Below are 13,855 nucleotides of genomic sequence, written 5' to 3'. Positions count from 1 at the left end.
GTACCCGTGGGCGAGAGCGGGCAGCGGACGGATGCCGACTCGTTTCTACATATATTCGGAGCGGACTAGCAGTTTAGCGCGGACTTTACCTACTTACTTGCAGAAACTATGCATTATAGAAACCTTTTTGAAATTAAAACTTCGACATGTTTCGTAAATAAATACTTTATCGATATTAACGAAAATTCGTGGAAGAGAATTGATAGTAAATAAATAAGTAGTGTTTTAAAAACACATTATGTTACTTGAGAATAAAGGCAGGAAGAAAAAGAAAAGAAGGAAGTAAGTATATTCCACGGATTTCAGCAAAAGTAGAACGTAGGATTATTAGTTATTATTATTTCTAGTATAAATACCTCGTAACGTAACACATTCACACACACAAACAGTGATAGCCTAGTGGTTAAGAAACTCGGCCTCTCGATCGAGGGGTCCGAGGTTCAAATCCCAGGCACGCACCTCGGATTTTTCAAAGTTATGTGCGTATTATAAATTAATTATCACTTGCAAAACGGTGAAGGAAAACATCGTGAAGAAACCTGCATATCTGAGACTTTTATAAAAAAAAATCTCAATGGTATGTGAAGTCTACCAATACGCACTTGGCAAGCGCGGTGGACTATTGCCCAGCAGTGGGACAGTAATGGGTTGTTGATGATGAACGTAACACATTCCGTAAGTGGGTATTAATTAATGCGTGTAGCGAAATCTATCCACAAATACTTTTATAGATTAGTCGTTTGTTAGACATCAACGTGTCATAAGGTACTGTTTTTAATTATGTAAGTTTTGTTACACCTTATTATTACTTTCGTCATGTGATCGGTGTTTACGGGTTCGATTGTGAAATTTTAATTATTGTTGTGTTATTGCATTATTTTGTTCATTGCATATTTTAAATTAAATGAGAAGAAGATCATTAGCTGAGGTGAATGACGGTAGTTTCCTTGTTACAGAGGAGGGTCGTCGCTGCCGCACGCCGGCGCCGGGCGCGCCGTCCGCCGCCGCGCCGCCCGCGCCCGTCGCGAGACCCGCTAGGGTGAGTCCATTTCTTCATATTTTAATCGCCATTATACTATTGCAATTCTGTATGTTTACTATTCAACTATACATACCAGCACTACAAATAATAGCTCTTAGGTATAGCATACATACGCTGATGATACGAAACCTGCATTTTAGGACGGATTGAGTTTTTCTATTTGAAATATTATATGCTTTCTATTTGAATATTATTCAATTAAAAATTGTTCACATATTAAGTAATTTGGGGAAATAAAATAGTTCCTCTCTTACTTCAAGTATGAGTAAGTGTTTTGAGTATTCTACCATCATCTATTTTCTCCACACACATACCTACATTCAGGAACACTCGACCACAATCGACTACTACCATGTAGCAATGTGACATTAAATATCTATAGACAAAATTAGACAGGCAGGCCTTGGCGGGCGCTCGCAAGGCGCCACGTGTCCTCTCAACACGCATCTTCCCACGGGAAGATATTTGCATATTTTGCCCGGTGTGGTATTACATGTAATTTATTGCTCTCATAATAATATATAAGTAGTTCAATAATTTTGCAGTTTATACCTACTAACCTTACATATAATATTATTGTCCTTCTTGTTATTTATTCGGAGTTCCTATTTCTTTTCATATTTTTCTATACAATATTTTGATTTTTCTATACAAGCTTCATTCTGCGCGGCTGCGTGGCTGTAAAAGATAATACGTCTTCAGTTTGCCCCGGCACGCGTCTGACACGCTCAGTGTCTGTAAATGTAAATGAACACTAAAACAGCCGGATTTGAACAGTGCAAGTACGAGACACTACCGTCTTCCCTAATATTCATTTTGCTATAACGACCATGTTTCATAGAAATATTATAATTGCTAGCGGTGACTTGAGGATAAGAGCGACATTATCACACCAGGAATTACAGCATAATCTGGGGTACTTACCCACTGTAATTTTGTGTGCGTGGGGCCTGTACAACGCCATGCAATAGGGACAGGGAGGAATACCATTATCACTTTTTAATAGAAAAAAATATTACAATTTGGATTTAGGTATATGGCCGTTATATGCTGCACACACGTTTAAATCCGAAATTACGCTTTTTCTTTAATTTGCAGGTTACAGGTAAACCGATCAATTCATTTATGCTTATGCGAACCGATACCGGGGACATTACGTACGCGAAAGATAACGAACGCAAAGTATACTATACTTTTATATACGTTTGTTTCTGCAACGTGCCGCAGGCGGCCGCCAGAGGGCTCGACTGGCGCGCGAGATAATCTCAACATGAAATTTCCTGTTCAGCGCGCGAACGTACTACGTATTTAAAATGTATTACATTTATAACGGTAATCTCGCGGTATCTATCGTGACCCAAATCCCCCATTATTCATTTATCTCCTCTATACTCACGATCTTTATGTTATATTATAATATTACATTCTATGCCTATGATATCGATGCCTACCATCGAGGATCTCGATAATGCATATCTGGTAGTTAATATATTTCAATAGAATAATAACGGAAACACTATTACGTTCGATAAGAAGTGTGTGTGACGCTTATGTACTGTACGTTCATAAGAAGTCATACTTCGTTTTTGTGATTATTAAAAAACAAAATAAATATTCCTTGATCATCTCGAACGGTGTCTTCTGGAGATCGTGTGGAGTGGCCTAAATGTGTTAAGTAATTATAGTTGTATCTGATTAAAGTTAGTTATGCTCAAACTAAACTTATCTGGATAACACTAAAGTTAGTTGTTGAACTAAACTTAGCCTCAGTAATTGTACCTAATTGACTGAACTTGTTACATGCAAACTGAACGTAGCCAGTTAAAAGTAAAATAACTTGAAGTGGCCTAAATTTAGTTGTGAGATAATAAAATTGCAACTGATAAAGGTTGCAACTAAAAAGTATTTTGGTGAAAATCCTATTGGGTTTGGTACAGATCCTTTTCTGCAAAATTTTAAGGTGTTGTTTTTATATGTCGCCGTGTGTGCGCATTGTAAAAAATATTCTTCCATTTTTTTCAAACGCACCAAAAGAAGTATAACTTTATGAAAAAGGTTATAGCGCGTCATTAAGTAGATATCTTGTAACTCAGTAAACTATGTGCTATTTTGGGTCATGTGTTCAGTTGATAGTGTTTAGATAGTGCAGCAGTGAGCACACTGACGTGTCGCGATAACGCGCTTTTCGAATAACAAATTGTTCCCAAAAGCCTCTAGAGCTGTGTGATATGAGCTTTTAGTGGATTTATACTAATTTATTGTGTATTGCGTGCGATATCATACTATTTCGTGATAAACTCCCGTCAACATCCATTAACTTGTATCCGTGGTTCTTTATAGACAGATACTTTTAGGTTCTTACATTATACTATAAAATAAAATTTATTTTTATGATATTACAAAAGTAGAAGTTTTGCAAAATCATAGGTCCCTCAACATCGGTATTACAGTTATATAAAAATTATAATCATCAAAATATATTTTATACCCCTATTATGTATATGAAAATTTAGTCAGAACCATCATTACTCGAAGCAATTTATTTCCGCGGTGGTGACTGAAAACGGAAATTACGCGACTATCGACACCTCGGATCGCGCGGTGCGGCGACGGGGCGGCTACGGGGCGGCTGCGGGGCGGCAACAGGGCGGCAGCGGGGTGGACTATACTGTCATATATTATTATGTATATTATTTATTTATAAAATGATAGTTTCTTTCTATCACTTACTGATACATAATGATTTACCTACTGAGTAACCGTTAGCTAGTATTCTTAACGGTATTAATAATGAAGGTGGGAAAACTTATGTGTGCAAAAACTTCTAAGTATTACGGAGGTAGGTATTAAGCGTTTCTGGTAAATACAGTACATGTAATGCGTACAATTGTATTGCATTAATAAAAGAATGCACACCAAAGATATCTAAATTAAATATTTTTTGCGTGAGATATAGCTCAGTTTACGGCTATAGTTACAAATATAGAAACGGATCGCACTCTAAGATGATCGATTACAACACGGGGCGGCCGTTAATTTGTCATTCATGTGTCCGCTCGGCGGCGGGGATCCGCAGCTAATCGGCCCGTCCCCGCGCCTCGCCCGCTTCTTGCAACTGATTGCATGGGCTTCCACCCCATAGAACATAACAGGAACAGAGCTCTCGATATCAGTACCCTTACCAGGAATTTTTACGTTTCGAGAAATATGACTGTTTTGGTATTTGTTTACGTATTTGCCCATACAAATTCCAATCAGCGCCCCTAGCGGATCGTGTCAGAACTAGGAAATCGTATGGGCCAATACGTAAACAAATACCAAAACAGTCATATTTGTCGAAACTTAAAAACTCCTGGTAAGGGTACAGGATAAAACGATCCACGGGCTGCATCACGTTAATGAGTTATCACTGTGTGTGATACGAGTTGAAGGGTGCATTAATTACAAAACTAAATTTCACATTTTTTAGCCTTAGAGATGTTAAGAAGTTAAAAAGGCGAAGAAATAATTATAAAATGCAGCTTAAATTTAACTTGTGTGCATTATGTGTTTTTTGTAAGTCGGGTTGAGGTATTTTGTAGACCAGGACTTACACATATTCGGTTTTATTCGTCCCTCCTGCAGGCTTTGCTGTACAATTTCTCGAATAGGTCTCCACATATATCGCTACGAGCTCCGAGGGCCGGCCGCTTAAACAAAACAGCTTGCGTCGATCGCCTTTATTGGCATTTTTATGTGTTTAATATAGAGCGAGGGCGACGGGCGGTGATTTAATAAGGTCCGAGTGACGCGCGCCGCCGGCCAATTTTAATTTGGTGTCACTACAAAACGGAGCCAGTTCAATTTATTTATTATATATTCTGATTCTAATCGAATACTAATAAACGGATTACTATTTAATTATATTACCACGCTTCTTTTTTTTATAAAATATGATAATTGTTGATAACTTAGTTAATACGAGTATACGAGTACCTATACAATATTACGCGTTTCACTGTTACCCTTCGAATGAATTAGGTAAATATATAATATTATATAGTCTTAAATGAGCAAATAACCGATTTCAAATATTATTAAGCTTTAATAATGGCGTAGAGACATGTGGCGCACAACTTAATAGTTGTGGATATATTTATTAAAAAATATTTTAAGGTCCTCTATAGCTTTATGTTTACTGGCGATATTATTCACGGAGACTTACTAACAATTAATAATATGAATCGTTACGGCAGCTGGAATCTTCAGCTGAACAAGAAACTTACATTGAAATTGTGAAATTGATTTGCTCTGTTAGAGAAGGTTCGCGCCCTGCCAAATAATTGAAATAAGTCATAGTTACAGTTTTGGAAAATATGGTTTGCTATCGAATATTTTATGATTTATACAACTTCATTTTTAAGAAAGGAAATATTTACTAAATCAGGTATGGGCGACCTTTTATACTTGAAAGTGTATAGGTAAGATTTTAAGTAGGTATCTATTGATCATTTTCCATAACGATCTTCACAAAGTCGTGCTGGATGTATGACCATTGAGTTGAGTTTTGGTATTGGCCTCTTTATCCAAGGCCATTACAGCCATTATGACTAAAATACTCAGACTTTTAGTTAATACCTTTACTAAGACAAAAATCCCATTACCTTTGTGTAGGAAGTGCGGAAGACCACAAGAATACTTCCATCCGTCAAATCAAATCTATTTTTTTATTCAAAATAGGTTCTTTACGTAACGTAATGGTTGGCAAATCATTTATATAAACTAAAAATAGAAACGGACCTAGGATGGAGCCCTGAGGTACACCTATTTTAATATTAGAACCTGCTGATAATGCTCCATTTACTTGCACTCGTTGGACTCTATTGTTTAAATAAGAATTTATCAACTTTAGAGAATTTCCCTGTATACCATAATATTGTAATTTTAACAATAAGGTTTTATGATCAACACAATCAAAAGCTTTAGACAAGTTACAAGACAAAATACCTATAGCATCATGTGTTTGTTCCCAACAGTCAAAAATATGTCGCAGCAATTGAACACCAGCATCTGTGGTACAACGGCTGTAGCGTGGGATGGTGAATGATGGTGTTATCTACTAATAGTTCTAAGAAATATATAAGTCCACAAACGATAGAAAACACAGTTTATTCAGTTCCACACATACACAGTATACACAAAAATAGAAGGAAAGAGAAGCGATAGCGAGAGAAAGTCTTAGGCACAAGAAACAATATTAACAATAAATACGCGCGCGAAGCGAACATATAAAAGCGAATAGCGAGTGGCACAGGTAACGCGTCGGACGGTATTGGGTCGACTGGCGAGGCCGGCGAGGCGGCGTGGCGAGCGCGGTGATGCGCTCGCGCCTATGTCTATAGCTATACGGCACCGTGCAGTGTCTTCTTAACTACTTAGTGTCGCGCGGCGATGCCTGTCCATTTAATTTATTTTATAATTGTGAATGTGTTATGAATGTATGTATGTATGTGAATGTGTAGTGCATGTCAGTGTTATGTAAATAGGTAAATAGTATATATATAATAAATATATGAAATATAATAATGTGAAATGTTAAGTGTAAAATAAATAAATATTATAATAATAATAATGTAAGATACCCACAACACTCCCCTCCAGAGACCGTGTCTACGGGCGATAATAATCAGGGAAGCGTACCTGTCTTCCTGAGCGTGTCGTCTTTGTATGAAAGGAGTCTTGGGGAATTGGGATAGGAGGTTGAGGATCGGGTTCAGAAGGAGGATCGGAAGGAAAATCTGAGCTTGCTTGGGCGTTTGAATCGTCAAACAGCAAGTAGGCTGGCTTTAATCGGTCTATGCTTACTGTGACGTCTTTCCCTTTTATTTGAATTCTGAAGGTCTTAGCACCTCTCTTCAGAACTTTGTGTGGTCCCGTGTAGGCCGGTTGAAGTGAACCACGTAACACTTCTTCCCTTAGGAATACGTGACTACAAGTGGCAAGGTCTTTATACACGAAGATTTTGTTCTTTGAATGGTGTTGGGTTGGGACGGGATGTAGCTTCTCGGCAAAGGACTTCATGCGCGCCGAGAAGTCTGTGATGTCGGTCGTATAATTTGGCACATTGTGACCGAAAAATTCGCCGGGGAGTCTGAGTGGCTCACCATAGACTAACTCAGCGGAAGAAGAGTTAAGATCTTCTTTAAAGGCGCTCCTAATGCCGAGAAGAACATAGGGTAAGGATTCGGTCCATCTTACGTCGGCGTGACAGGTAATAGCTGCCTTCAACTGTCGGTGGAATCGTTCCACCAAGCCGTTGCACTGTGGGTGGTACGCGGTAGTCTTACGGTGATGGAAACCGATGGACTGGGACAATTGCTGGAACAAAGCTGATTCGAATTGTCTGCCGCGGTCGGTTACAATGTCCGTGGGGCAACCGAATCGCGACACCCAACAGCTTATGAACGCTTTGGCTACCGTCTCAGCTGTGATTTCGGTAAGCGGTATAGCTTCCGGCCATCGCGTAAAGCGATCGACGGCTGTGAGACAATATCGAAAGTTTCCGCTAGGTGGTAATGGGCCGATCAGATCCAGGTGGACATGTCTGAAACGCGCCGAAGGCAAATCGTATGTACCGAAAGGTGATGTGACATGTCTGTTTACCTTGGTGCGCTGGCAACTCAAACATGACCTGGACCACTCACGGCATTGCTTACGCATGAGAGGCCAAACAAAGCGCTGCGCGACGAGCTTGGTGGAAACGTTGGGACCGGGATGACTGAGTGAGTGAAGGCAATTAAATACCTGTTGACGAAGATTTTTGGGGACGAAAGGTCTGGGCGTCGGTGTACTGACGTCGCAGTACAATTCCGTGCGGCACCCAGGAATACTCATCCGTTCAAGGCGAAGTGAACTATCGCCTGATAGGTACTCAGTTAGTTCCGGGTCTGTCAGTTGTTCTCGGGCAAGCTCTTCTAAGTTAACTGGCAATGACAGTTCGTCTATGCGAGAGAGCGTGTCAGCAACGATGTTGTCCTTACCAGATATGTGTTTAATGTCCGTTGTGAATTGTGCTATAAAATCCAGATGTCTAAATTGACGCGGTGTGCAATTATGTTTACGTTCGTGGAACGCAAAGCACAACGGCTTATGGTCTGTATAAATAGTAAAATGAGTAGCCTCTAGCATGTGTCGAAAATATTTTATATTCTCATAGATGGCAAGGAGTTCACGGTCGTATGGTGAATATTTGGTTTGTGACGGACTCAACTTGCGTGAGAAAAATGCTAGAGGCTCCCAGTGACCATTCCTACGTTGTTGTAGGACTCCTCCGATGGCAGTATCGGAGGCGTCTGTAACCAACCCTAGTTCTAAGGAGGAGTCTGGATGTGCAAGCATTGCTGCATTGCACAAGCTCTCCTTGCACTCCTCGAATGCTCTCAACGAGTCGCCGTGTATGTCGACGGGCTGCGAAGCTCTGATGGAACCGGTCAACAAGGAGTTCAACGGTGCTTGGATTTGGGCGGCATGTGGAATAAACCTACGGTAGAAATTTACCATGCCCAGAAATCTGCGTAATTGCCTTGCTGTTTTAGGAAGTGGAAACTCCTTGATGGCCAGCACCTTACTTTCCAAAGGCTTGGTGCCGCGCTCGGAGATGTGGTAGCCTAGAAATGTTACCTCTCGTTCGCCGAAGACGCACTTGGCGGTGTTGATGAGTACACCGTATTCCTCCATCCTGGTGAAGAGTTGACGAAGGTGTTCCTCGTGCTCTGATTCGTCTTTGGAAAATACCAAGAAATCGTCTAGGTACGGATAACAAAATTCTAGGCCCCGAGTCATTTCGTCAACAAACCTTTGGAATGTTTGACCAGCGTTCCGCAGACCAAACGTCATAAACGGAAACTCGAAGAGTCCAAACGGTGTAGTGATTGCCGTTTTTTGGATGTCATCCTGAAATACTGGTATCTGATTGTAAGCTTTAACTAAGTCGATAGTGGAAAAGATCTTACAACCAGATAAATTGTGAGCAAAATCATGGATGTGCCGAATGGGGTACCTATCAGGGATGGTCCTGGAGTTGAGCATCCTGTAGTCGCCGCACGGACGCCAGCCGTTGTCCTTTTTGGGGGCTAGGTGGAGGGGCGACGACCAGGGACTCTCAGATGGTCGAGCAGTCCCATTCGCTAACATACACTCGAACTCTGACTTGGCAATTTTCAGTTTATCAGGTGTGAGGCGCCGAGGTGCACATGACACTGGAGGACCTGGAGTGGTGCGGATGTGATGTATAGTGTTGTGTTTAGGTGTATGTGGTGTACCTGCAGGCCGCACGACACTCTGAAATTTTGACAATAAATTTTTATATTTGGTACAAACAGACAAAACCTTAACACTATATATTAATCTACCTGTTGCATCGATAGTGGCTACAGTTGATGCATTTGTTAAACTATCGACTAGGCGTTTATTACTTATATCTACAATTAACTTATAATGTGACAAAAAATCAACGCCAATAATTGCCTTTGTGACATCGGCCACGACAAAGCGCCACACATAATCTCTACGGAGTCCTAAATTGAGTTTAAGCTCAAGATAACCATAAGTGTCTATAGGGGTACCGTTAGCCGCACACAATTGATAGTCGGTCTTCGCGCGTTGCTGCCGGAGCTCCGATCGAGGGAAGACGCACAGATCGCTTCCTGTGTCGACCAGGAACTCCACTCCTAGGGTGCGGTCGGTGATGAAAAGGCGACCCGTTGATGCGTGGCAATCACTTGTCGCCATTACTGATTGCCTTGGGAGTTTCCCGCCATGAAGTCGCACGGTTTAATGCATTTCTTTGCGTGGGCCCCATGTTTTTGGTGGTACCAACAAATGGGGTACCGGCGGTAGCTTGAGAGTGACCGCTGTGACCGTGAGCGTGATCGGTGTTGTTGTCCCATCTCTCGATGTCTGGGCCGCGATCGGTTGACCTGTATGGTCAATTCACTGACCTGTTTTTTCAGATCGGCTATCTCACGCATTAAAAAGTCCATGGGGGCTGTGGTTATCGATGATGTAGCTGCTACTTGACATGCTGGGGTGCCGAGGTCGTATATTCTGTCTGCGAGATCAGCTAGACCGTCGAGGCAGAGGGTGGCTTGGGATGCGACTATGGGTTGCATGGCCGATGGTAGACGGCTAGTCCATATAGTGCGCAGGACGTCATGTGGCATGCCGGGGCCGGCGAGATGTTGGAGGTGTCGGAGGAATTGTGACGGTTTCCGTGAGCCAAGTTGTTCGTGCATTAAAAGTTGCATAACTTTATTTTCACGCGACACTGAGAGTCTTTTTATTAGTTCACTCTTCAATCTTTCATAGCTAGGCGGCCCGGTGAGGATGTCCTCGATTTCCCCGGCGTACTGCCGATCCAGGTTACCGAACACGTGGTGAAACTTTGTTTCATCGTCCACTATATTGGCGATCTTAAATTGACCCTCTACTTGGGCAAACCATATCGTGGGTTTCTCTGGCCAGAATGGTGGTATCTTTACGTGAATCGCGTTGGTCTCGGTCGTCTTCACGCGCTCCGCCATCTTGATAGGACGACGTGGCCGTGTGTTCACTTGTGAGCGCGCTGTGTCGGATCCGCTATCACTGGACATTTTAGCACGTGTTTGTGCGGGGTCACCAATTTGTAGCGTGGGATGGTGAATGATGGTGTTATCTACTAATAGTTCTAAGAAATATATAAGTCCACAAACGATAGAAAACACAGTTTATTCAGTTCCACACATACACAGTAATCACAAAAATAGAAGGAAAGAGAAGCGATAGCGAGAGAAAGTCTTAGGCACAAGAAACAATATTAACAATAAATACGCGCGCGAAGCGAACATATAAAAGCGAATAGCGAGTGGCACAGGTAACGCGTCGGACGGTATTGGGTCGACTGGCGAGGCCGGCGAGGCGGCGTGGCGAGCGCGGTGATGCGCTCGCGCCTATGTCTATAGCTATACGGCACCGTGCAGTGTCTTCTTAACTACTTAGTGTCGCGCGGCGATGCCTGTCCATTTAATTTATTTTATAATTGTGAATGTGTTATGAATGTATGTATGTATGTGAATGTGTAGTGCATGTCAGTGTTATGTAAATAGGTAAATAGTATATATATAATAAATATATGAAATATAATAATGTGAAATGTTAAGTGTAAAATAAATAAATATTATAATAATAATAATGTAAGATACCCACAACGGCCTTTAGTAAAGCCAAATTGCTTTTGGTGTAAAAGATTATTTAGTTTAAAATGAAGCAACATTTGGTGTAAGAGGATCTTTTCAAAAATTTTACTTAGAACAGGCAGTACTGAGATGGGTCTATAATTGTTGGGATCTTTAGTATCACCTGCCTTAAACAATGGAATTATTTTGCTATGTTTCATTAAATCAGGGAAACAGTCCTGATCAACACACATATTAAAAATGTGACTAAGTAGGGAGCTAAAGTTTTAATGATTGATTTACAAACTTTTACTGACATTCCCCAAATGTCCTCTGTATTTTTAACAGTTAATTCTTTAAAAGCTTTTAATATGTCATTCATTAAAATATGTCTAAATTTAAATTTAATGTGACACTGACTTAAATTCTCTTTAAGGATGGTCACTGCTTTAATTGGGGATGATTTTAATAAATTAGTAGTATTAAATGGTATATTCGAGAAAAAAGTTTCAAATTCTTGTGCAATTTCTTTATCTGAGGTAATCCTTACAAACGTTCCTCTTTATAACATTAGTAGAATTAGTTGGACAGGAAGTAGGATAGTAGGATTTGCTAAACATAATATAACAAACTTTATTCTACAATTTCCATACCAAAGTTAATTTTATCGGCGAGCAATCGACAGTCTAGACTTGCGAGAAGACGAGATACGGCGCGCCGAGGCGAGTGACACGCGGCACTCGGCAGTCGGTGACCCGCAGGTCTGCCGTACTGCCGTGGTGTCTACGTGCCTCTACGCTGACGATTGAGGTAATAAACGAACCTGTCACTCATTGTGATCAAACATTACAGATTGTCAACTAGCCTTGGGAAGTAATTCTTTCATTATAATATTTGATATTTCGAGAATTTTCGGATTACCATCTAAGATCTTTTTTTTGTGTCATTTGATTTAAAGATGATTGATAAAAAGTCCTTCCGGGGACCGATGGCTACGCGGTTTTAGGTTCGACTCTTGATGTCCGCAATCCCGGAAGCCCCCTTGTAGTCGCTTATTAGCACAGGCAAGGATTCCCTTTATTGTTAGCGTATTCTGTTCTCGAAACTGCAATGACCGCGAAGAAAACTACCATACCATAACATCGGGGATCATCAACTTGATGGAATCCATCATCATAAGTCTTTTACTTTTGGAGAAATACTCGAAAATTATAATTAATAAATCCCGAAATAAATATCAATGGTACCGGCGGCGGTGAAGGTGGCTCCATTCCCGCTATCTGCGATGTCTTACATGCTGTCAAATTAAATGACAATATCTATCTCATTATAGACAACGACCTTCGTAATGCAGTATAATGCCACAATGTCACAATGATCCTATTGTAAGTTTTGAATTGAATGCATTGTGTTCGATATTATGTTAACCGCTAAAATAAGCAATAACATGTCATATGTGTAAATTGTACACGCCTATAATTGGCTTACATACATAGAAAAGTTATATATGTATAATATAATAGTTTATAAGTTTTGTTTGTTAAGCTGTTGGCGTGGTAAAATAAATAAATAAATAAATAATTCTTACATACATGGCTTTAAACTTTAAAACTTTTAAACTTACTAATGATATCATAATAAACAAGCTCTATTGTTTTAATAGACTACAATAAACTGTAGTTACACCTACCTACTTCTTTTCACTTAGTTAGTTGATTTTGTCGTCATTTATTTTGCTAATAGGTAATAGTGAATATTCTGCAATTTTGAATATAGTTTACTGAAAATTACTTTACTGATAACGTATTTAGTTTTGAACTTTCAGATAATTATAGCTTGTAATGCAAAAATGTGTTCCTACGCTGTCTGTCATTGGATATCACGTAAAGGCTGTCATAAAGGAGTATCAAGATTAATCTGGCGGCGGCAGATTGCGAACAGATTGGGGAAGCGAGTCCGCTTCCGACGGTGAAGAAAAACCGCCTCTCGGGGACTCGTTACTCTTGCCTTTGAAATATTTCTCAGTTGAATAACTTTGCTTGTTCAAATTTTATGTAGTGTTATTTAAAATTCAGATTTAGATTTTAATATAAGGTACCGCTTTAAGGTTCATTTGGGTACTTATCGACGTATGTAATAGGTTCCGAAGGTCAAGACTCTTCACGACACTTCATCAAACAGAAATATTTTTACCAGTAACTGAGATGTGTTTATAATTAAGTCATGCCAACTTCTGTGGTTTTCTGTTAATTTTGATTTTAGTAAATCTATATGAATCTCAAGTTTGACGCATTATTTATAGGAACCAATAATTAATGCGTCCAACTTGTGATTCACTTCACACCACACTGCCTCTGCGTTGTTACACGAATGCTACGTCACTAGCGACGTGGTGCACTTTACGTACGCGTTTCGTATGTAATTGATTGACGATCGGATGAGCGATGCCCTTTGAGTGGCCGATCAAAGGAGTGCACGGGTATGGGGAGGGGGAGGAGGGGGAGGAGGGTGAGCTGGCGAAGGACTGGTCACGGCTCACGGCGAGCACCTGAGCCGTAAGTCTCAACAATCCAGTTTCGTTACAGAAACTTCTCAGAACTGTATCTCGTTGCAGGCGAGTCGC

The 13,855-nt window shown here is 40.5% G+C and overlaps 1 protein-coding gene across 1 annotated transcript; it reads right to left on the bottom strand.

Annotated features, from left to right (window-relative positions):
• Positions 1–9,735: 9,735 nt before the first annotated feature.
• On the bottom strand, positions 9,736–11,223 carry LOC140750252 (uncharacterized). The gene has a single exon (XM_073083687.1). The coding sequence runs from the start codon at positions 10,669–10,671 to the stop codon at positions 9,811–9,813; it is 861 nt and encodes a 286-aa protein (XP_072939788.1). The 5' UTR covers positions 10,672–11,223; the 3' UTR covers positions 9,736–9,810.
• Between the last annotated feature and the right edge of the window lie 2,632 nt (positions 11,224–13,855).

The sequence above is a fragment of the Epargyreus clarus genome, unplaced genomic scaffold, assembly GCF_041222505.1.
Source record: "Epargyreus clarus isolate Ecla_fem2 unplaced genomic scaffold, WU_Ecla_fem_2.2 ptg000019l, whole genome shotgun sequence".
NCBI classification, from domain to species: Eukaryota; Metazoa; Arthropoda; class Insecta; order Lepidoptera; family Hesperiidae; genus Epargyreus; species Epargyreus clarus.
Note: the sequence above shows the minus strand (reverse complement) of the source record. Positions and strands in the feature narration are given on the sequence as shown.

What these genes read in the sequence shown, in the direction of transcription:
- LOC140750252 (XM_073083687.1), bottom strand. Translation starts at nt 10,671, where the DNA reads ATGTCCAGTGATAGCGGATCCGACACAGCGCGCTCACAAGTGAACACA.